The sequence below is a fragment of the Botrytis deweyae genome (assembly GCF_014898535.1).
Source record: "Botrytis deweyae strain B1 chromosome Unknown BDEW_050, whole genome shotgun sequence".
NCBI lineage: Eukaryota > Fungi > Ascomycota > Leotiomycetes > Helotiales > Sclerotiniaceae > Botrytis > Botrytis deweyae.
Window position 1 is genome coordinate 161,212 of NW_024066257.1, and position 22,284 is coordinate 183,495.

Sequence of the window (22,284 nt, forward strand, 5' to 3'; positions counted from 1 at the left end):
AACTTTCTGAATACGAAATACATTGTAAAATTTAGGGGATAAGAGAGTAATATATGTAACAATTTTGGTGCATGAGATTAATCTGTTGAAGATTCTAGGGGAAGAGAATAATTTGCCGAGCTACCTATTTATAGTTTAACGTCGAATTTAAGCGGTCGATCTTCTAGTGCATCTCTTGGCATTAAAAACTTCGTATTTAACCTTCTTTCTCATCCCATCATTGGATTCTCATAGAAACTGGACTTCTTTATGTGGGGCTAAAGGAGCTTGATTTGATACGAATTAAGCCATAAAATTCCACCAGAAATGCACCTGTCGTATTTCTTCTTGACACCGTCATAGTCATAGAGCCTACTCAAGTCAAAATGATGACGGGCACAGTAGTTTTTGGTGGCACAATGATTAAACCATTTGTTGATAACATATGAAGGGCCGGCTCTCGCTTCCCAGATGTAAGGTTATCTGAAAGGGGCTAGATGACACAAATCTTCACACTAGATCATCACATGGATTTACGCGATCCATAAAACGACATCGGAGTTATCGGTAGACAAAACGACATTGTCGAATGAATTGCCATTCAAGTCGAAGGGGGAACTCACAATTCTTACATAATCCAATGGGGGCCTCCGGAATTGAATTAATAATGATTTCTGAAGGTTAGGGAGCAAAGTTTTCAAGGCCAACACCTAGTACATTGACCTTATCGAGTCACTGTTCTTGCCAAGTGGAGTCAACAGTTCAAATTTTACATATGATCAAGAATTTTCTTCAATGAGGCTCATCTGCTCTTTATACATGATAATTTGACATGAAAGTGTACACATCGTGGGGTGTTTCAGGACGAATAAACTTTGAGGTTCATTAAGGTTCGTCTGAGCCCCTTTATCTCAAATGTGCCTCATTACTGAGGCCGATTTGAATCATTTGACCAAAACCCTAAAAATTGAATTCTGTCTAATAGAAAAAGAAATTTTAGAATCTGTATAGTGTGTTTATAGAAATCTTATAAAGAAAGATAGAATTTAATTTTATTGAAGATTTTTTGTAAAATGAATTATATTATTGAATAGCTTTTAGAGTTAGCTTTATTTATTTATTTTTAGAATTTATTTTGAGGTTTTCTATAAGAAGTGTATTAATATTTAAAATCTATTTTTAAATAGTTTTTCTTATAATATATAGACTACTTTAAAATAAATGAAACAAATAAACAAGTTTAATAAGAACTTTTTATTTGAAATTTATTTTACTTAAATGATATAACTAATAGAATTTTAGTAAACTTTTATAATATTAAAAGAAAAAAGAATTCAATTCAACGTACAACTTTGAAAAGGCTTATGAAATAAATAAAAAAATAATATAATTATTAATTAAAATTTAAGAAATCAATTAATATAATTACTTTCGAATTATTTCAAAATTTGAAATTGATATCTAATATACTATGATTTTAATTACTTCAATCAAATCTATTTTATGTTAATATTTCAAATATTAAATATTCTGATTAATCAAACCTCAACTAATCTTTTTAATAATATAGAATTTCTTTGATTTAGTATACAACTTTAAAGAAATTAATAAAATAAAAAGAAAAGAATTACAATTATTAATTAGAATTTAAGGAATCGATTGATATGTTTTTTTCTATATTATCTCAAAATTTGAAATTTATATTTAATTTAAAAATAATCTAATAAATTTGAATAATAATAAACTTTCAATATTGAATCTTTTATTTTTCAAATATTATTATATTAATTATAAATTTCAATTTTTGAGATAATACAGAAAAAAATATATCAATCGATTCCTTGAATTCTAATTAATAATTATATCTGTTTTCTTTTCATTTTATCAATTTCTTAAAGATTATATACTGAATTGAATTTTTTTATTTGTATAAAAGTACACTACTAAATTCTAAATACCTTTTTAGCTTAGACAGAAATCTATTTTTAGGGTTTTGGCCAAATGATTCAAATCGGCCTCAGTACTCATGCATGTCAAAAAGATTAGGCCAAAGTAGAACAACGATTATGAAAATAATCATGCATTCCGATCTCAGTGTTTCTTCCTCCCAGAGACCCAAGTTGAAAGCATGTCTAGGTACTCATTCCCTTCAGAACGTCTTGATAAGCTTCACGGAAAACCTGACCGGCGAAAAATCGGATATATTACTTAACGATCCGAGCTCTAAAACATACCAAATTGCGGCGAACATGTACTTGTGGAATGTGGAAGTTTCTGATATGAAAAATCCACAGATAAAGGAGTACCGTGGATTATGTGAAAATTTTGATAAGGTGCTCAAGGGTGAAGAATGGTTGAAATTATACTACTTTCGGTTGCGAGGCTTATTGTACCCGCCATCGAAAGATTCTGCCATACTAATATTTCCATCCCCCTTTCCCCTTCCCCCTTTTCACTCTTGAGAGAAGAAAGCGCGGGTGAATCGAATTTCTTCCCACCGGTCATAGTATTTCAATTTTCGAAGAAGGCATGTGAGTGGTAAGATGCACACTTGCTTTGAATTCTAATGGAGGGGGTAACAAAATTCAGTCATTGTTCCTTCTGACATAATGAAGACATTGAATACATCTGCAGTTCAGTAAACATTGCGAGGTCATCTTTCCACATGGCTGCTTTTCTCTAATCATCAATTTTGACTGAGCGTTATTACTTCTAGTGAACATTAATACACGCACGAAGCATAGTTGTGATGATGTTATCCTTTCTCTTATCCTATGAACTATATGAATAAGTATTGTAAAAGTACTCTGTGAAAAGTTGTTATAGTTCTCTTCTCTTCGGATAGTTGCTGGCTACAGAGGCAAGACGGACTTCTAGCAGATCAATTCTCCCTACACCATCCTATTCTCAAAATTTGACACATCAATTCTCCCTGAGATATAAAAGACGTCTCAGATTATTGTGAATCTGCCCAGTCAAGAATTTCATTATTTTCACATGTACACAAGTGATATTTCAGATTCTCAAAATAAAACATAGTATTTCGAATGGCTCAGCCTGCGGTCCATCGTAGGGTTCTAGCTTTAAGATTCTGGACACATTATTATTGATTTCAAAGATTCATTATGAAACAGTTTTATGATTGAATCCATTCTGATATCCGAAATACCTTTAATATTTAAAGGGAAAAGAACATTTTAAAGTCTCTAATCTTCAAACTACAGTCCGGACTATCGGACGCTGTGATCAGACACAGTCAAGAAGCTGTACGTATTGAAGATTCAGTTGGAATTATTCCACTATTCAAGGGCTTCTCCCTCCTCGCTTCGGTTGTGGGAATACACCTTTCAAGCCGTAAAGTCCTCCTGCAACAGGAGGTGGAATAATGATTCTAAGGGGAGGTTGAGGTTGAACCGGATACGGCTGGGGAGGCTGCTGTGGTTTGACGGGCTGCGGTTTGACGGGCTGCGGTTTGACGGGCTGTGGTTTGACGGGCTGTGGCTTGACGGGCTGTGGATGGATAAGCTCAGGAGCGTTAAGACCAGTCTGAGGCGGCTGGCGAGAACGATCATGTTGAGATAACTGTGGGAGCTGTCGATCTCCTGGCAGGGTAGCTGGTCTTCCACTATTCTTGCGTACAGCAGGTGAAGGCACTCCAGGCGAAATATGGCCAGCTCGGGTCCCAAGTGTTCCATTACGATATGGGGGAATTTTAGGCGGAGGAACTAAGGGTGGAGCTCTACTAGAATGGCGTGAAGTGTGCTTGCTAGGACCGGACCTTCCCTTTCCCCGGTTCCCCCAGTAATAGAGGCCCGCGAGACCACAGACGGTACCCACAACCACAACCACAAGAATAGTACCAATCGTCGTAGATGATGGCATTTTCAAAGCATGTAAAAATTTCTTTATTCTTCGTGGACTATATGATGAATGGTGGGAAGCTTGATTCACTATATATACACACGGCACATCACGATGAGTATGACCAAAAATTGTCTATCTCCATAACACCAAATCTTCTTTGGCTTCATAAGGTACTCATACCATGACCAGATAATCGTGTCTTGTGAAAACAGCTCTCAAAATTTTGTGTTGCTTGTTCTCCAAGATTAGGTGGCACATAAGATTCACAATTTGTTGGCCTATAGACAATGTTGCCAACAAACACTTAATCATCTTCGTCTGATCAAACTTTTACAGAAAGGAGAAAATGACCCGTAAAACATTCTCCGAGTGTACTATTTCCATTATTCCCCTTAGATTCTAGGAAAGTTGCCTAGATTATAGACTCGGATAATCAAGGGGGACATCAGTACGGAAATTACCCATTCATTCTATCAGTTGATAATTCTGGACTCCATTTCATCTAGATGTAGCCCCTTCAACATTATCATCATTATTATTATTATTATTATTATCGTATAAGAAAGAGAGAAAGAGGCATATAAAATAAGATATTTACTAGACAGTAGAATAATTGATTGATTAATCATAAAAACCACTGGATCTCAATGTTTACACGGCTGAAGTGGTTGATATAATTGTAGATCAGAGTAATCATATAAATTAATCAACAGCACACTAATTACTGTTTATCAAAGTATTTAAGCTTAAATCACTTTGTTTGATTTTCAACTCAAGCAAATTGTCGAAATATCATAAACTAAATCCCGGAACTCTTTCAGTGTTACTTCTAGCACTCCGTGCTAACGGAGCGTTTCGGGCCAACCCCACAACCACTGGCTCCATCATCTAGACTTGCCCTTAATCCCCATATTTTCCCCTCTCGATGCGGAGCTTAATTGTAGGACTATTACGATGTAGTTCCTTTAACTTATTTCCCAATGAAATACAACTCCATGATGGATTACATAATGACGGACGATCTTCATTGATCAGATCAGTCTCGATTCCTTGTAAGACAACTTTCTGCCCAATGTGTCGATGTCTCAAATGCTTTTGCGGAATCAGAAATGCGTACTTTCTCTGAAAATCAGAGGTTTGAAAGAAATCATGGCAGTTTGAGGATGAGAGATAGAACTGACATCGGCACAAGATTATGATACGCCAATGCACGACAGACAGCGGAGGTCTTGTTGGCTTAGATTCAAGGCTAATCTGGCCTTAAAAATACCAAACTTTGAAGATCATCGATTTGAAGTATGGTAGTGAGTCTTAGTGACCAGCCACCAGTTTTTCTCGTAGTTTGAGATTGCAATAGGAAAGGATATTCGATACTTTGGATAAGGAATTGTCAATATTGAGTGATAAGGGACTTTTCAAGGTGGTTTAAGCCAGACCATATTTATGGTTGTGAGTATCAATGACATCGACTGATATCAGTAACGTTCTTTGCCAACAATGACTCCTGTAGGATAAACCCCGGTCACCAAAAGTACACACCAATTTCAATATTCGATATCAATTCAAAAAATTGTTATTCAGATACACAAACTGACTGAAAATTCCAGTTTCTCATACAATGTGTATTTTGAATCATTTGTATCTTCATTAAAGGATGATATTATGAAGGTGCAATGTAAGTGTTCTCAATGTATCAATTTATTCGACTCATTTAGTGTACCGCTTTTTTTGTCCACAAGAAGTATGAATCGTAGGAGTAGTCGCATCTTGTCAAACTTTATTGATAGATAATTGTCGCTTTTCGTCATAGCTTAGCTCATAATGCCTTGGTCTACCCTTTCATTGGCTCCATTGTGCGGGTTCTGTGGGTATGGGGACCGGCAGGTTTTGAAGATCTTAGATAGTCGATCTCAAGTATCATAGCTCATTCCAGTTAAAACTTAAATCCAATGTTTACCAACTTGCCTTTAGCTCTGGGACCTGAGTATGCTATTATATATACTTCAATCCATCGCTGTACTGCTGTTTTGTATTCCAATCGACACAATACGCAAAGCTGCTCCATCTTGTGAATAATGGCTTCAAACAACCTGCCCAGAGCCTTTGGGAACGGCGACGATGAGAAGGAGGTCGTGGGTCTTCATGAAAATGCTCCATCTCCCGATCTACTACCGCCCGATCCAGATGCACATTTGAGCGACGAAGAAAAGGCTGCTATTGTGAGATTATGGACATCTCAATGGAATTCCAATAATGTACTGATTTGCTGTGCAGGATCGTAAGCTGGTACGAAAGCTCGATTGGACTTTGATACCATGGGCAAGTGATCTTCAAATCTCCAGCATATCTGCCGTCTAACTTCGACAGCTCTGTGTTCTCTACCTACTCGCCTTCCTCGACCGTTCAAATATTGGAAACGCAAAGATTGACGGCTTGCAAAAAGACTTGAATAACATGTCGACTGGTGATTACAACGCCGCACTTTCCATATTCTTTGTCGCGTATGCATTGTTTGAGCCTGTTACGAACGTGATGCTCAAAAGATTTCGCCCGTCGATATTCGTACCAATCATCATGTAAGTAGTTTGGTGTTGCTCATACTGTGCACCAAAATCCCACAATGACAAAATTTGGACACTGACATCGTTGCAGAATTGCATGGGGCTTGTGTATGACATTCATGGGATTCGTCACGAACTGGTCCGGGTTGATGGCTGCACGATTTTTTCTTGGTCTTGCCGAGGCGGGTTTGTTTCCCGGTATAAGTTACTACCTATCTTGCTGGTACAAGAGATCCGAGTTTGGTGTTCGAATTGCAATATTCTTTTCCGCAGCTGCTGTATCTGGTAGTTTTGGTGGATTGCTTGCTGCGGCAATCGTTAAAATGGATGGTCTTGGTGGACTTCACGGATGGGCTTGGATTTTTATCTTGGAAGGAATCGTCACTGTCCTGGCTGGAATCGCTTCATTCTGGTTGGTTTATGACTTTCCGGAGAAAGCTAGATTCCTTTGTGATGCCGATCGAAACAGGGTCATCCGTCGTTTGCAAGCCAACGGTCAGGCAGCAGGCCATGAAGATTTCAGCACAGAGATTATCTGGCAAGCATTCAAAGATTACAAGACGTGGCTCGCGATGACAATCTACTCTGGTTGTTGCGTGAGTTTGTACGCTTTCTCGCTATTCCTTCCTACAATAATTACCCAGCTTGGCTACACAACAACCAAAGCTCAACTCCTCTCCGTCCCACCTTATGTAGCAGCAGCCATCTTGACAGTCGTGATTGGATTCATCGCCGATCGTACAGGTCAGCGAGGCTTGTGTAATATCACCGTGTCTTCCCTTGCCATTGTCGGTTTCTCTATGCTACTAGCTAGCGAGCAACCAGGCGTCAAATACGCGGGAACTTTCCTCGGCGCTCTCGGTATCTATCCTTGCGTAGCCAACACTATCTCTTGGATTTCCAACAATATTGAAGGCTCTTACAAGCGAGGTGTTGTTCTAGGAATGATGATTGGATGGGGTAATATTTGTGGCATCATCAGCTCAAACATCTATTTCCAAAAGCCCAGATATATTACCGGCCACACTGTTGTTATTTCTTTCTTATCTCTTTTCTTGCTAGGCGGAAGTACCTTACTACGATTCCTATTGGAAAGAGAAAATCGCAAGAGAATTCGGGGCGAAAGAGATGCCTGGGTCGAGGGCCTCAATGAGACTGAGAAGAAGGCTTTGGGAGACAAGAGACCAGACTTCTTATACACTTTGTGATCTAATGGCATTCTTGTTTGGGTGAATAGAGTTCTATAGATGACGGGACAGATATAGACTTACAAATAATTGGGGATGCAAACTACATACATTATTTTAGAAGCCTTGTAACTATGGATAGGTGTACGGATTAAAGAGGAAAGCTTTTATGCTCCCCCTCTCTTTTAAGACCCTAGGATTGTTCCAAATAGTCCTATACAATCATTCTTATACCCTCATATTATTATATAACTGTATGGTTTAGTTTAACAATAAAGAATTTACATGATGCGAGAACTCTTCATCAAAATCCAAACATGGTGATTTTCTCGCAGGCTCTAAAACACTCGTTCTGCTGTTTGGATTCGAAATCGAGCGGGTAATCTGATACAAAGAGTACCGCAAGGCCACTAGACCTAGATTCCTATCTCTACTTTCACACTTGAATGAAAAAGGTCCCTGTCGTGCCTCTCACACTTGGCCTGGAACAATGTTTAAACAAGCGATTTGGAGCTTTCCATCAATTTGAGTGATAGATGATTTATTAGCGTCCTGTGGTGCCCGGTCACATCTCATTCAATAATTGAGACTTAAAAATGACCCGCAGACGTTGATTAATTGATTATTCGCCAACCATCCGAGCCACCCTCAGCTGCAAATCCAGATGTTTCCATTCGGATGTGTACCTAGATGTGTACCTAGATTGAAGTGTTACAGCGATTAGAGCTACCAAAATCAGGTTCTGATGCCGGAGTTTGCTGACGGGGAAATGTTGTATGGAAACCATTGGTGTATTGACGTAGGAGTTTTTGGAGGTGTTCTATAAAGAATGTATCAATTTGTCAATAGATGCTTTTGTGCCATTCACGCTCAATTATGATGATGACTTTTTATAGAAGAGGTTTTGGTGGGTGCAAGGTGACAATGCCGGACTGATTATGTAATTAATTCACTTTACGTCTGTCGCGTCGTCGCGTCTCCTTGATATCAATTACCACTTCAAATTAATTCCCTACATTGCAACGAAATCTCTTGGGACCCTGCCATGATGGTCAAACCAAATTCAACTCCAGCTAAGACTCAGAAATCAATATCTAGTTTCTTTACTCCAAAATCTAGTCAGAAACCTCAGGATTCAAGCTCGCCACCTGCTACTAAAGCCACAGGAAATTTGTGTGACGCTGATAGCAACGAGAGAACCGATGAAGCAGCAAAAACCACTGGAAATCGTTTGAAGAGAGTTCTAGAAGAAGATGAAACCGGTGGGAATACTAGAGCAAAGGAACGACCATCCAAACGAGCAAAAAGTGTTGAAGTTGAGGAGGAAGATGACGAAAGTTATGCTTTGCCAGCCGCCGATTCTCGAAAGACATCCTCTAGCTTAACACGAGGCAAGTCAAAGCCATCACTGCGAACCAATAAATACATGTTTTCAGGGTCAAGTCAAGGAGCAACAGAACCTTCAATCGAGGAGGAATCTGAAGACGAATCAGTGAAAGCGCGGAAAGTCGAATTGCACAAGAAGTTTGTCAAGAAATTGGGACATCCAGATAGTCTCAGGCGGATTATGCATGAAGATGATACAGCTTTAGAAGTGGGAGACGAAGAGGGGGAAGATGAAGAGGAAGCGCCTGCGCCTGCGCCTGCGCCTGCGCCTGTGAAAAACAAGAAGAAGGGTGCAAAGACGGGTAAATTGACTCCTATGGAGTTACAAGTTATCGACATTAAGCGCAAACATATGGATACTCTGTTAATTGTGGAAGTTGGCTACAAATTTAAGTTCTTTGGCGAAGATGCAAGAACAGCAGCGAAAGTGCTCAGTATTGTGTGCATACCGGGCAAATTTCGATTTGATGAGCGTAAGCTGTTCGTTCTTGAATCTACTTAATGATGTTTCTGACGCAAACTAGATCCTTCGGAATCGCATCTTAATTACTTTGCATCTGCAAGTATTCCAGTTCATCGACTCCCGGTCCACGCAAAGAGGCTCGTCGCTGCTGGTCACAAAATTGGTATTGTTCGACAAACAGAGACAGCTGCATTGAAGAAGGCTGGGGATAATCGGAATGCTCCTTTCGTCAGGAAGCTCACGAATGTTTATACTAAAGGCACATACATTGATGATATTGACGGATTAGACTCGACCGATGCACCGTCTGGTGGTACTCCCGCAACTGGTTACCTTCTCTGCATAACGGAGACGAAAGCTAAAGGTTGGGGAACGGACGAAAAGGTCGAAGTTGGTGTATTGGCTGTTCAACCCGCCACCGGAGATGTCATATATGATAACTTCGAGGATGGTTTCATGCGGGGCGAAATCGAGACAAGATTATTACATATTGCCCCTTGCGAATTGCTCATAGTTGGGGAACTTACAAAGGCTACCGACAAGCTTGTACAACATCTTTCGGGTAGCAGTACCAATGTCTTTGGTGATAGAATAAGAGTTGAGCGCGTTGCAAAGTCAAAGACTATGGCTGCCGAATCCTATTCTCACGTTGCACAGTTTTATGCGGATAAATTGAAGGCCCATCAGAGCAGCAACAATGCTCGAGAGCAGGAGCTGTTAGAGAAGGTTTTGAAACTTACTGAGCCGGTCACAATTTGTCTATCTGCTATGATTACTCATATGACCGAATACGGATTGGAACATGTGTTTGATCTCACCAAGTACTTTCAATCATTCAGTGCTCGATCTCATATGTTATTAAATGGAAACACCCTCACAAGTCTCGAGATTTATACCAATCAAACAGACTATACTGAGAAAGGAAGTCTTTTTTGGACTCTGGATAAAACACAAACAAAATTTGGCCAAAGGCTACTTCGAAAATGGGTTGGTCGACCTCTTCTTGATAAGCAGCGCTTGGAAGAGAGAGTCGCTGCAGTGGAAGAACTGAAAGATAACGCAAATACCCCAAAAGTAGACAAACTAAATGCCACCCTTCGGGAAGTTAGATCAGATTTAGAGCGGAGTTTACTTCGCATATATTATGGCAAATGTACACGACCGGAGCTCCTCACAGTTCTCCAGACAATGCAGAGAATTGCTAACGAATTTGCTCATGTCAAAACACCCTCGGATGCAGGCTTCGACTCGAGCATCCTCAATGAAGCGGTTGCATCTCTTCCCGCAATCGGCGAAATAGTAATATCCTTCCTCGACAGGATCAACGCCCAAGCCGCCCGCAGTGATGACAAATATGCATTCTTTTTAGAACACTATGAAACCGAAGCAATTGGTGACCATAAATGCGGCATCGGAGCCGTTGAACAAGATCTCGAGGCGCACCGTATGGTTGCTGCTACCAAGCTATCCAAGAAGACACCTGTCACATATGTCACCATCGCTGGTATTGAATACCTTATCGAAGTCCCCAACACTGATCTCAAAAACGTACCCGCTTCCTGGGCCAAGATCTCAGGCACAAAAAAGATGTCTCGTTTTCACACCCCCGAGGTCATCAAATTCCTTCGTGAACGTGACCAACACAAAGAATCTCTTTCTTCCGCCTGTGACGCCGCATTTTCCACTTTCCTCACCGAAATATCCACCCACTACGCCCTAATCCGCGATACCATCTCTCACCTCGCAACCCTCGACTGTCTTCTCTCCCTCGCAAGCGTGGCTTCCCTCCCAGGATACTGCAAACCTACCTTTACATCCTCAACCGAAATCTCCGTCATCGGCGGCCGCCACCCCATGGTCGAACAACTCCTCCCCTCAACCTACATCCCCAACGACACATCTCTCTCCACCTCTCCCGATCATACACGCGCCCTTTTAATAACCGGCGCAAACATGGGTGGTAAGTCTTCTTACGTGCGTCAGGTAGCACTAATATCTATCCTCGCGCAAATCGGCTCTTACGTACCTGCTGAATCCGCCAGACTGGGTCTTCTAGATGGCGTCTACACACGAATGGGAGCTTATGACTCATTATTTACTGCACAATCTACATTTATGGTTGAGCTTTCTGAAACAGCATCGATATTGAAATCAGCAGGTCCTAAATCTCTCGTTATCTTAGATGAATTGGGACGAGGAACTAGTACGCATGATGGAGTCGCAATCGCAGAAGCGGTTTTAGATTGGGTTGTTAGGGAGACTAAGTGTTTGTGCTTATTTATTACGCATTATCAAACTTTGGCAAGTGTTGCAAGAGGATTTGAAAAGGGAAAAGAGCTGAGGAATGTGCATATGAAATTCACCGCTGAGAGAAATGGAAGGCGAGTTTCTAATGCTGATGCTGATGCGGCTAAGGATAACGATGATGTTGAAGAGGAGATTACGTTTCTATACGAAGTCGGTGAAGGGGTTGCACATAGATCTTATGGTTTGAATGTGGCTCGGTTAGCGCGTGTCCCGAAATCTGTACTTGACACTGCCGCGTCTAAATCACGAGAGCTGGAGACACAAGTGAAACAGAAGAAGTTATTGGGACTGTCTAATATGATTTCGGAAGTACTAAAGAATGGTACCGATCAGCTAGACCAGCTTATCATCGGTATGGAGCAGTTGTAAAATAGATATATGATACCAAGTCAAAAAATTAGATAGCAATGCAGAACCAGCATACCCGCGCACCATTACCAGCTCTTTAACGCCTCATTTCCACTTAAAATAATTGTAGAATGTTAAGAAAAAGAACAGAAAGAACGACTTCCGTATATAATATGCCTCCTTTGATAAAAATTCGACCACAACAATGGCCTGCTATAACAAATCTTATTCGAAAGTCAAAACGCCTTCATGCGGTAATATATAAGATTATGGCGTTTGAAACGTCGTAAAAAGTAGCAGACCCCGAGATCACATGCCAAAATGTGGCATGTTGACATTTGCACCATTGGTGAGTGGGTCTGAAAGTTGTAAATGGTTGCTAGGTAAATGTGAACCATGGTTGACCGAGCTCAAGTTGCCATGAAAACCTTGACCGTAAGCATTCATTGGCTTGTTTTCCTGGCTCATTTGGGAAAAATCCGAGTGATCACCTCCGTATGAGAAAGATCGAGGGTGGTGGTTGTAGAGTGGGTTGTAAATTGATGAATTATCAAAGAACATTTGAGCTGGGAAGCCATGGTGGGGAGTCGAAACAGTTCGTCGGACATGAATATCAGATTGACCGTTGTCTTTGGAGAACATACGCATTGCAGTTGGTTTAACCACTGGTGTGGGAGAAATCTGGTTACCGATATCTACGTTCGTGAAGCTCGTTGAGGCACCATCCGAAAAGTCGAATCTATGATCTTCTAATGGGCTTTCTGTACGACCTGGGCTAATTTCAGGGGCATCCTGAAAAACATTAAAAGAACGCTTCTTGGCCCCCATCTCTTCCATTGTTATTCTAAACTCTTCATCTTCCTCATTGCTTGGAGTGAATCGAGCGCCGAATGCCAATGGATTGAGTGTGGGTGTCGATTGCAAGGCAAGTTGACCAACAGGCTGACGTGTTCTAGCGGGTATTTGTCGCTTCTCAGGACTTCTGGCCGAGTTTCTTGGTGGTCGACCGGCTCTGAGACGGGGTACATTGACGCTGACATCTGCCAAGGCCGCTTTGCGAGTTCTTCGTTTTTTTGGAGTGGGGTCGCGAATCTAAGCGATTTGATGTCAGTATGTGATATTGCAACACAATCAAATTAGCCATGATTATAAACAACGTACAGGACTAGTCTCAGTCGAAAGAGGACCGAAAATGTGTCTGGAGGTTCTGAATGCTCCATCTGGGTGGTAGGAAACTTCAGTGGGTTGAACCTCCGCAGAAGCAGCCATCATCAATTCAAGAATTGAGCCATCTTTTCTCTGATTCCGCATTCGCTTCATTTCGGCAGTGGCAGAATCGAAGAGATCCATGCCAGGCCAGAACACACCCTTCAATTTTGCACTGTCGGAAAGCTTCTCGGTAATTTCAGCATCTGCCTCCTCCTTTAATGGCGTAGTGAGACTGGACGAACCTGAATTAGCAAGACGACTTTATAAGATGAGACAGAGATTTGACTTACTTGGTGGTATCCGATACAGTTCCTACTGCCGAGGGTGTCTTTTGAAGTGTATAGCCTGGAATCTGACGTCGAGAGGTTGGTGTTGCATACACAGCACTATGATCCCACTCACTTCCCATATCAGAGTTAGAATTGGATGTAGATGTATTATTATTGATACTGGTGTTTGTTGCAGTTGGCCAAAGATGCATTCTTGGAACAGGAGCTCGAAACATGGGTGCTAGATTGGCTTCATTATCAAGGAGATTGTCTTTTTCTTTCTTGATCCTCGTTTGCCCGGGCTGTTTTGTTTCCTGTTAGTACAATTGAGCAGCTTCGATTCGCAGAAATAGAACTACCAATGCTTTGCTGTTCCTGGTCTTCTTATCCTTGGCAGCTTTCTTCTGATCCTTTGAAGCAAGTCTCTCGGATAGTAATCGTTCGAGATCATAGTTGTCATACCAATCTTCGAAGTTGTCCAGTTGAATTTTTGCTGTCAATTCCGACGCAGCTCTAATTTTAAGCTTAAAATAATTGGATAAATGGGCTTTGGAAGATGTATGGGTGAGAAGATGAGATACATCGGAGAATTGAGGATTCTTTGGGCAAATGCTGCAGTGCAGTGGTATATTGGTGTGGTTTTTCGACATTTTGGTTGCAGCTATTCATCCAAATTTGTTAGTAATTGTGTGATTGCACAGAAGTTGAAGGTAAACGGATAATGTCAGGTTTCCAAAAAAAAACAGAATTTCTGCAGATGCCTTCCTCTGCGGTTTCAATTGAGGAACCCGCAGAAGTCAGCCCAACTTTGTACAAGAGGAGCGACAATCCTTTCATTCTATGCCATTAATAGTATATTTGGACCTGAAGAAGCAATTGACATAGCTCCAGGTATTGCGTTGTGTAAAAAGGTTGAGCGGGATCCAAACTTACAGATTGTTCTTAATAAATGCTCCAGCTCCTAATTGTCGATGGGAATGAGCAAAGGTAGCAAGTCGTCGATTACTTCTCCAAATTTGTGTGAAGAAGATGGTTTCCTCAAAATATGACAATTGAGAAAGAAAGGACTTGCATACGATGAAGAGTGAGGAATGACGGAAGGAAGAAGAGGTGACAACGATCGAGAATTATAAATTTATGGTAAAGAGAAAATGCAGAAGGTGCGTTGGTGGTTTAGTGGAGTATTGAGAGTTCCGGAAGAGATAATCACGTTCAAAAGATTCTTGCCATATCGGATCAATGTGAGTTTCGCAATGGAGATGGGAGTGAGCGGGAGAAAAGACTATCAAGGTATATTTATGAGTATTGGCCTTTGGTAATTTATATGATTGATTATAAAGGGAATAAAGAGAAGGAGAGAATGATGGTAATGCTAAAAGAAAGGTCAAGGCCGAAAATACGATTGTTTTTAGATGGTGAAAGCTCTCGAGTTCTACTATGGAAGGATTGTATACCACTGTCCCTGTTGCTTCGAAGATGTGAACTAGAATCAAGGATATAATAAATGAGGAAGCAATAAGAAATATAGGACAATATATTGGGATTTATGCTTATGTCATTGTTGTGGAATGGATAGAGTCGTTCTGGTTGAGATTCATGATTCGAGTTGAGATGCTGAACAACTTCAGGTTGAGGACAACGACATGTCTCTTTATCATGTCTTCCCCAGTCAAAATACCTCGAAACACCCACAACACTCACAACAATGAGGACGAGAGGGATGATAGCAGACAGGAACCATATTTCAAGTATTGATTGTTGAGTAGCTGACATTTAGAGACAGAAATCAGAAGTGAACTGACTACTCGAGAAAGTTCTCGTGATAATGCTCATTTTTGGCCAACTGGCTGGAAATATACATAATAGGGGAGCCCTTCACCACTTTTTATCTGTTGGTGAGAATAACCATACATGAGAGCGCACCTTGCTTGAATTACAGTGGCACTTTCATGAATTCTCATGTCATCGGCCAATTCTATTCTCTCATTCTTTCTCATCACCTCATTTTTACCTTTGATTCTAGCTGAACCACAACTCTACAGACAATCAATCAATGATGAAAATTATGAACAGTATGAACAGTATGAGATTTTCATCGAGGCTCACATCATATTTCTTCAACATAATGTACCATTGGCATTTGAGTGTTTGTGATACGGTCAAGCCATAAACACCTCATAGTCAATGAATTGCTGTTCTCCTGCCTTGTAACCTGGTACCACTTTTTACTCGATATAAGGTTATTAGATGGCAGGAGTTGAATGAAGTAGACACTTCGCTACAATAAGGAATCACTAATGAAAATTATGCTGCTTGACTTACTTCTGTGGTCAGATCGGACGTTGAGTATCGATAGATTTATGTGAAAAGTCGAACCTACGAGAAGCTGTTCTCCACTTACCGAAAACACCCAAATGTACAAAGGTCCGATGGACAGATCAATGGGAATACTCTCACCCAATTCATAATTCATAATGTCATTAATGCAGAGATATCTTAGGGCTGCCCTAGCACTCGCTCAGTTATTCTCTTCGGCATACAGCTAAGAGAGGTTAGCCGGTGAAGGTAAAAATGCCAAAGATCTGGAAACTCACTACATGGGATCGACCTCTTCGACACCAGGGAATCCTAGAAGAGATAAGCCGGCAACGCCGAAGCAGGTGTGGAAGACATCGACCATATCACCTGGTCTATCGGCAAAGCCACCTTCCTCCGTGTCCTGACACTTCAGGATGAAGTTGGTAAGTTTCTCTCCATCAATCCAGTGTAGCCTCCCAATCATAGCTAGACTCGTTGCAACCCACCAGCTGTAACAAACATCTTCTTTTTTCTCGGGTCTGCCATTCAGTCCGCCGCATTCGAGTTGCCTCTCGCTCAGCCATCTACCCAGCTTATCAATGTTAACCACGTCAAGGCGCTTCGCAATTGATAATGCACCCAAACATGCAAATATTTGTCCCGAATGAGATTCAGCTCCGGGGCTAACCCCATAACCTCCATCAAAGTTCGCACACGAAATAATGTAGTCCACTGCCTTGTTAACATCCACCAAATGTAGGGAATTTAGTAGTGAAAGTGCATTGAACGCTGCATAGAGGAATCTAGTGTCTTCCTCGCCCCACTCATCCCCCGCGAAGGTTCCTGTATCCTTATTTTGCAGGTCCGCAAGATCTGCACATCGGAAGCATTAATGGTAGCCCCTCGAATCGCATACATGGAGACACTCACATTTGCCAACTGAATCTTTTCCCTTCCCATCTAAGTTCCGCTCGAGATCTTCTACCGCATCCACCATCACTAATGACTGCACGGCACTAACTGTATATAGTAAATGTGCATCATGGCCTGGGGCAGCTCCAAAACCACCATTTTTGTGCTGGCAGCTTAAAATGAAATCAATTGTTTCCCGCCTCGGCAACGCATCAGGTCGACCAAGTAAATGAAGTGCAGTGAGCCCCCAGTAGAGTCCGTTTATTCGCAAATGTTCGGTGTGCCAATATTCGAGCTCATCCTTGCGCTACAGGCAGGAGATGTCAACAAGTGCGGGTGGAGATACGGGGAGGGTGAGTACCTACGGAGTCGAGACTCTGTATATATTTTACATGGGACTCGATAGCGAGCTGAAGCTCCTCTGGCAGAGTGGCAGAGCCTGCTCGACCCGGCCCAGATACGAGAGCCATGAAAACAAAGGTGTATTAATATTGCTGATAGTATAGATTATTGTGGCCTCGAGGAACAAGTCTACAAAGCTTAAGGTATGACCCCACCTCGGGAAAGATGCTGACAAATCACCATCGGACTTGGTCTTGATATATTTCGGAATTTTTGCAATCAATCGAGGCTCACATTCAATACCTAGGTAGGTACTAGGTATACAATGTTGATAATTCATTCATTTAATGTCTCCAGTGTACAGCAACTCTTTTTTCTAGCTCTTTGGCTCCACCACTCCTGCTCAATCTGCTTACATAAAATTCTCCCAACTGATATATAAATGTACCACAACTTCAAAGCCAAGCAGGGACATTCGAACTACCTTCATTAAATGCGGTTTTCATTTCCTTTGGAAACTATTCCAAGCCTTGGAAATGCCCTTGATCGATTTCCAATGAATCTAAAATCTATTTTACCATCTGGTCTGTCAGGTTGTCTTTTGAACCAGATTGTGTATAAAATGCTGTTATTACCAGACAAACGATTGCTCTGGCCCTGGACAAATCTTATTCATTGAGTGAATTTAACTCAAGGAAGACTCTCATGACGAGGTTCTTTCTAAGTTGTTCTTTTAGCGTCACCACACTGCTCTGGAAATGAGGGCATCACCATATCCTGCGTTAATGGCCGCATGTGTCTTCATACTACATGGCAAAATGATCATGCCACCGGCGTGTAAAGCCACTCGATATCGGGGCAGCTCGGTCGTGAATCGAGTGAACGTGGACGGCAAGTGCTCGAACAATTGCGGGCGTACAATTAGCTTTGCACTCGATAGTGGCTTCAATGTATGAAGAAATGAGAGAATATGTCTTGAAGTTCAGCCGTCATCCTCGTGAGGGGTATTCCCTGAAATTTTACCTGTTCCTTCCTTCATTTCGATAACTACCGCTTTTATAGTTGTTCGAGGCTATTCAAAGTCCCACCCGCATGCATTATCAGATTTGGAAAGGCTGGTTTTGTGTGGACGATTTTGCAAAATAGTCGCGGAGTGTTTGTAGTAGACTCGATATGTGATATGTGACAGCTCAGATAAGTTATATCCAAATATATACTGAGATCAAAAGATGGTAATTGTATGAGCGGATAGGTGTAGCCTGAACGAGACTGCGTTCGAATATGTGTCATCTTCACGATCCAATGCAGTGGTCAAGTTCGAAGCCAACACAGCCCGAAGACACTATCTCATTGATGCGTGGAATGTTCCTCCGAATCGATCCGATACATTCACGCATTTTTGTCAACCGCAAGTCAAATATGGGAAATGGGCTCTCATGGTTTTCCTTAGCGCATTCAAGTGAATGTATTAGATGACGATTAGGGACTAGGAACCAACATTCCATTTCTTAATCGGGAAAGGGTTAAGCTGAATATCATTCTTGTAAAGCTTGCAGGATCCTAACCATCAAGCACCACGCCATAACCGTTCCGGATAGCATTATCAACAGTCATCGAGTAAATCATCTTTGTTTGTTGATAGACAATCATCCGAGTTTTGCCGGCGCATGCTTCTTTACAGTTGATGAAGTACTTTTTGACTTGCACTCTCTGGAAATAAACTAGTGGTAGGACTTATATTATGAACGATGGCGATATACGTTCTTGAAAATCCCACTACATTCTATTTCCTTCATCACTACATATCAATTCTATTGAAACGTTGTAATGCGCGTTTGACGGGAGTACAGAACCCAGTCAAATCTTTAGGACTCGTAACTCAACCAATCCCATTGGGGTGTTGTTGACAACCGCCCTTTTAGGTATATAGCCAACGACCAAGATGAGGCCGCTGACAGTAGGTCTGATGTACGTAAAATTTGCTGCATGCTATCAAGTCTAAGCGGAGACGGAAGTCTCATATCTTACTTTTTCATGGAGTAGTAAAACGTACCGCATTGCTGAGATTTCATCGAACCTCACCTCAATTTTTACAGACTTGAAATAATGTCAGAGTGATTAACTTTTACATCATCTATGCCATATCTTGACCTATCTCAACTCCCCCTGAAAGATGCTTTGTGTAAGCTGACTGCAGGGTTCTGTTGGCTTTCACACTCATCTACTAATTAGCCCGGAATATAGAATTCACAATGTATCCTACTATGTTGGATTAACTAAAGAGGATTCGTAATCCAAACAGTTGGTCTTTTGAGCTCTTGCATAAGTAGAGAGCCTCTCGTTATATCAGATTTGCAGTCAAATTGAGGTTTTCAATCATTCTATTCCAAATATTTGCAATCATGATCAATTCTAAACCTACAGTAGTTTTCATCCCAGGCTTCTGGCATACCCCAGAAGGATTTACACCTCTCGCCAAAGTTCTGGAAAAGGAAGGCTATCCCTCTGTCCTGGTCAACCTACCCAGTGCAGGCGCTCACCCCGGGCACCCTGACTTCTCACAAGATGTGGCTGCAATTCGCAAGATCATTACCGAATTAGCCGATGAGGGCAAGGAAGTCATGGTGGTGATGCACTCTGGTGGAAGTGTTAGCGGCAGCGAAGCTTCTCGTGACTTGGGTAAGAAGGAACGCCAAGCTGAGGGAAAGAATGGCGGGATAGTGAGAGTCATCTATATTGGCATTCTATTACCCAGTGCAGGGAAGACTATGTTCGAGACATTTCAAGGCGTGGTTTCGCGTCCCGATTTGGATCCGGATTTTGTGATTGATCCAGATCAGAGCTTTCATGTCTTTGCTGAGGTATGTTTTGATATGTTGTCAAAATATCGCTAACGTCCCGGCTAGGATGGTACTTCAACTATCACTGACGGCGATACGAGATTTTATAGTGATCTCTCTGCAGAAGATGCAAAATATTGGAGCAGCAAGTTGACTTCGCTTTCGCTAGGGTGAGTGAAATGGCTAGAGGTGAGAGGTACCCTCACTGACGTACTATTTAGAGTTGGGATGTCTCCATTGACTTATGAGGCTTGGAAATACATACCTTCGGCGTATATCATGCCACTGCAAGACAAAAGCATTCCGTTGAAGCAAGTTCGGCAGATTGTAAAGGAAGCGAATATTGAGATGGTGTTTGAAATAGAGACAGGTCATTGTCCATATCTTGTACAGCCAGAGACAGTAGCTGGTTTCATTCGAAAGGCAGGAGGAGAGATTATTTGATTACCATTAGAAGACCTGGAACAATCGCCTCTATCGGCCAAATACAATTCGCCCTTCTTTCATGATATAAATTTCATAATCTTCAGAGCTAGCCCGCGCTCCTTTTCCTGTTCCTGTTACCAAATCACTTCCTGAGACAATTCCCACAGAGTGGATTCTGCCTTTTTCCATAAACCCCAAAAAAGCCTATCCAACAAACTATGCGTCATTCAAAGAGCCATCATCTCCAATGCTTAGACTAATACGGTGCACATATCCCAGACTGCTAAGCATTGCGTCGCTGGCTATAGACGGTGAATAGCAAGAATTGTTTCGATTGCACAATCTCTGTGCAGACCAGTACAGGGTACCAGAGCATCATTGGGTGCGAAACGCTTTTCAGGCTCAATTCTCAGGGACATCTATCTTGCAAGGAATCGTGGGTCTAGATTCGAGAGGTTGGTTGGAGCCGCTTTTAAGATCTCTGGACACGCTTAAAGCGGCTCTATAAAACGGGAATCGGGCAATTTCGAAGTCCGAGCAGGTCAATCAACGGTGGAAGAGCGGTCGTGGAAACTTCAACAATTTAATATACTGGAGAAGCTTGATAAGCATAGAGGTAGGATTCAGTAGGTACTATTTCTTCAAGTCTATAAATTCGTCATTTCATGCTTCAATTGCGTTCATTACTAGCGGACCAATCTCTTACCTTGAACTTGATACATCTTTGCTCATCATGCAGCCCGACGAGAAACCATGTGCGGCACCGCAAAGATTCTGGGACCTATACACTCCCAAACCACCAGTAATCGTTTCCGAACCAGTTAAAGTGCCCCAAACTTCGACTTCGCGATTGGAATCGAGTGCTCTGCCGCTGCTTTCACCAGTATTAGACGACCGAGAAGAAGCAAAGACCGTCCTCTATCTAGCCTATGGCTCCAATCTCTCTGCCGAGACCTTCAAGGGGAAACGCGGCATTAAACCCTTGAGCGCGGTCAATGTTCATGTTCCTGCAATCGATCTCACATTTGATTTATGCGGGATACCTTACACGGAACCTTGTTTCGCAAATTGTCAATACAAGAAAGACCAATCAAATTCTCCTCGGACAAAAGATTACCACAAGACAAGATGGCATAAGGGATTGGTTGGTGTAGTCTACGAAGTGACTCGTGAGGACTATAGGACTATAATAGCTACCGAAGGAGGTGGCTCATCATATAAAGAAGAAATCGTGGAATGTTTTGTTCTTCCGAAAGGTAGCAAGACTGTGGACCCAAATCCCAGTAGCATACCATTTCAGGCGTACACTTTACTCTGTCCGTTCAACAGCAAAGATGCGAACCGCATTGTTCGCCCAGACCCAAACTATGCGCAACCATCTGCACGATACCTGAAGTTGATAACAGATGGAGCTGAGGAGCATAATTTACCGGAGGAATATGTCGATTACTTGCATGGCATTAGATCATATACAGTCACGACAATTAGACAGAAAACAGCGCAGATCATTATCATGACCTTTATAGTGCCCATTATTATGGCGCTGTTTGGACTGGGGAAGATCTTTGCAGACAAGAATGGCAAGCTCCCGGATTGGCTAGCCAACGCAATGCGCACCTTATTTAGATTCGTTTGGGTGGCTTATGATAGAATTCTGAAGGCCAAATTTGGCGATGGAGAGAGGACAATAGAGAGGAATGGGAATGATATTGAAGAGATGGATTTAGATAAGAGGTGGGACGAGAAAAAGGTGTCCCTTCTGTGAGTTCAACAGTGGGTGGCATTGGGTGTCAATTTGGAGCAGTGCACATTTGTCAGGTGTTTGTATATATCGGGTGCAGCATATAAATCGTATTATAGAGGGAAAAGCTAATGTATTTTTGGTATATTTGA

The 22,284-nt window shown here is 41.7% G+C and overlaps 7 protein-coding genes across 7 annotated transcripts; 4 read left to right on the forward strand and 3 right to left on the reverse strand.

The window, feature by feature from the left end:
• Positions 1 to 3,282: 3,282 nt before the first annotated feature.
• EAE98_011597 (uncharacterized protein) lies at positions 3,283 to 3,861 on the reverse strand (the record flags this gene model as incomplete). The annotated part of the gene is made up of 1 exon (XM_038959219.1): positions 3,283 to 3,861. One exon carries the CDS (start codon positions 3,859 to 3,861, stop codon positions 3,283 to 3,285), a length of 579 nt encoding a protein of 192 aa, XP_038804431.1.
• A 2,057-nt stretch (positions 3,862 to 5,918) lies between these two features.
• EAE98_011598 (uncharacterized protein) lies at positions 5,919 to 7,612 on the forward strand (the record flags this gene model as incomplete). Its single annotated transcript, XM_038959220.1, has 4 exons — positions 5,919 to 6,062; positions 6,118 to 6,162; positions 6,211 to 6,419; positions 6,496 to 7,612. The coding sequence occupies 4 exons, from the start codon at positions 5,919 to 5,921 to the stop codon at positions 7,610 to 7,612; spliced, it is 1,515 nt and encodes a 504-aa protein (XP_038804432.1).
• Positions 7,613 to 8,639: 1,027 nt separating this feature from the next.
• On the forward strand, positions 8,640 to 12,116 carry EAE98_011599 (uncharacterized protein; the record flags this gene model as incomplete). The annotated part of the gene is made up of 2 exons (XM_038959221.1): positions 8,640 to 9,450; positions 9,502 to 12,116. 2 exons carry the CDS (start codon positions 8,640 to 8,642, stop codon positions 12,114 to 12,116), a joined length of 3,426 nt encoding a protein of 1,141 aa, XP_038804433.1.
• A 288-nt stretch (positions 12,117 to 12,404) lies between these two features.
• EAE98_011600 (uncharacterized protein) lies at positions 12,405 to 14,223 on the reverse strand (the record flags this gene model as incomplete). The annotated part of the gene is made up of 4 exons (XM_038959222.1): positions 12,405 to 13,187; positions 13,257 to 13,536; positions 13,595 to 13,875; positions 13,933 to 14,223. 4 exons carry the CDS (start codon positions 14,221 to 14,223, stop codon positions 12,405 to 12,407), a joined length of 1,635 nt encoding a protein of 544 aa, XP_038804434.1.
• Positions 14,224 to 14,931: 708 nt separating this feature from the next.
• Positions 14,932 to 17,473, reverse strand: EAE98_011601 (uncharacterized protein). Its single transcript, XM_038959223.1, has 4 exons — positions 17,149 to 17,473; positions 16,802 to 17,090; positions 16,168 to 16,744; positions 14,932 to 16,115 (listed from the first exon to the last, which is right to left on the reverse strand). Exons 1-4 carry the CDS (start codon positions 17,251 to 17,253, stop codon positions 16,070 to 16,072), a joined length of 1,017 nt encoding a protein of 338 aa, XP_038804435.1. The 5' UTR covers positions 17,254 to 17,473; the 3' UTR covers positions 14,932 to 16,069.
• Positions 17,474 to 19,527: 2,054 nt separating this feature from the next.
• Positions 19,528 to 20,409, forward strand: EAE98_011602 (uncharacterized protein; the record flags this gene model as incomplete). Its single annotated transcript, XM_038959224.1, has 3 exons — positions 19,528 to 19,986; positions 20,032 to 20,135; positions 20,187 to 20,409. The coding sequence occupies 3 exons, from the start codon at positions 19,528 to 19,530 to the stop codon at positions 20,407 to 20,409; spliced, it is 786 nt and encodes a 261-aa protein (XP_038804436.1).
• Positions 20,410 to 21,124: 715 nt separating this feature from the next.
• EAE98_011603 (uncharacterized protein) lies at positions 21,125 to 22,156 on the forward strand (the record flags this gene model as incomplete). Its single annotated transcript, XM_038959225.1, has 1 exon — positions 21,125 to 22,156. One exon carries the CDS (start codon positions 21,125 to 21,127, stop codon positions 22,154 to 22,156), a length of 1,032 nt encoding a protein of 343 aa, XP_038804437.1.
• Between the last annotated feature and the right edge of the window lie 128 nt (positions 22,157 to 22,284).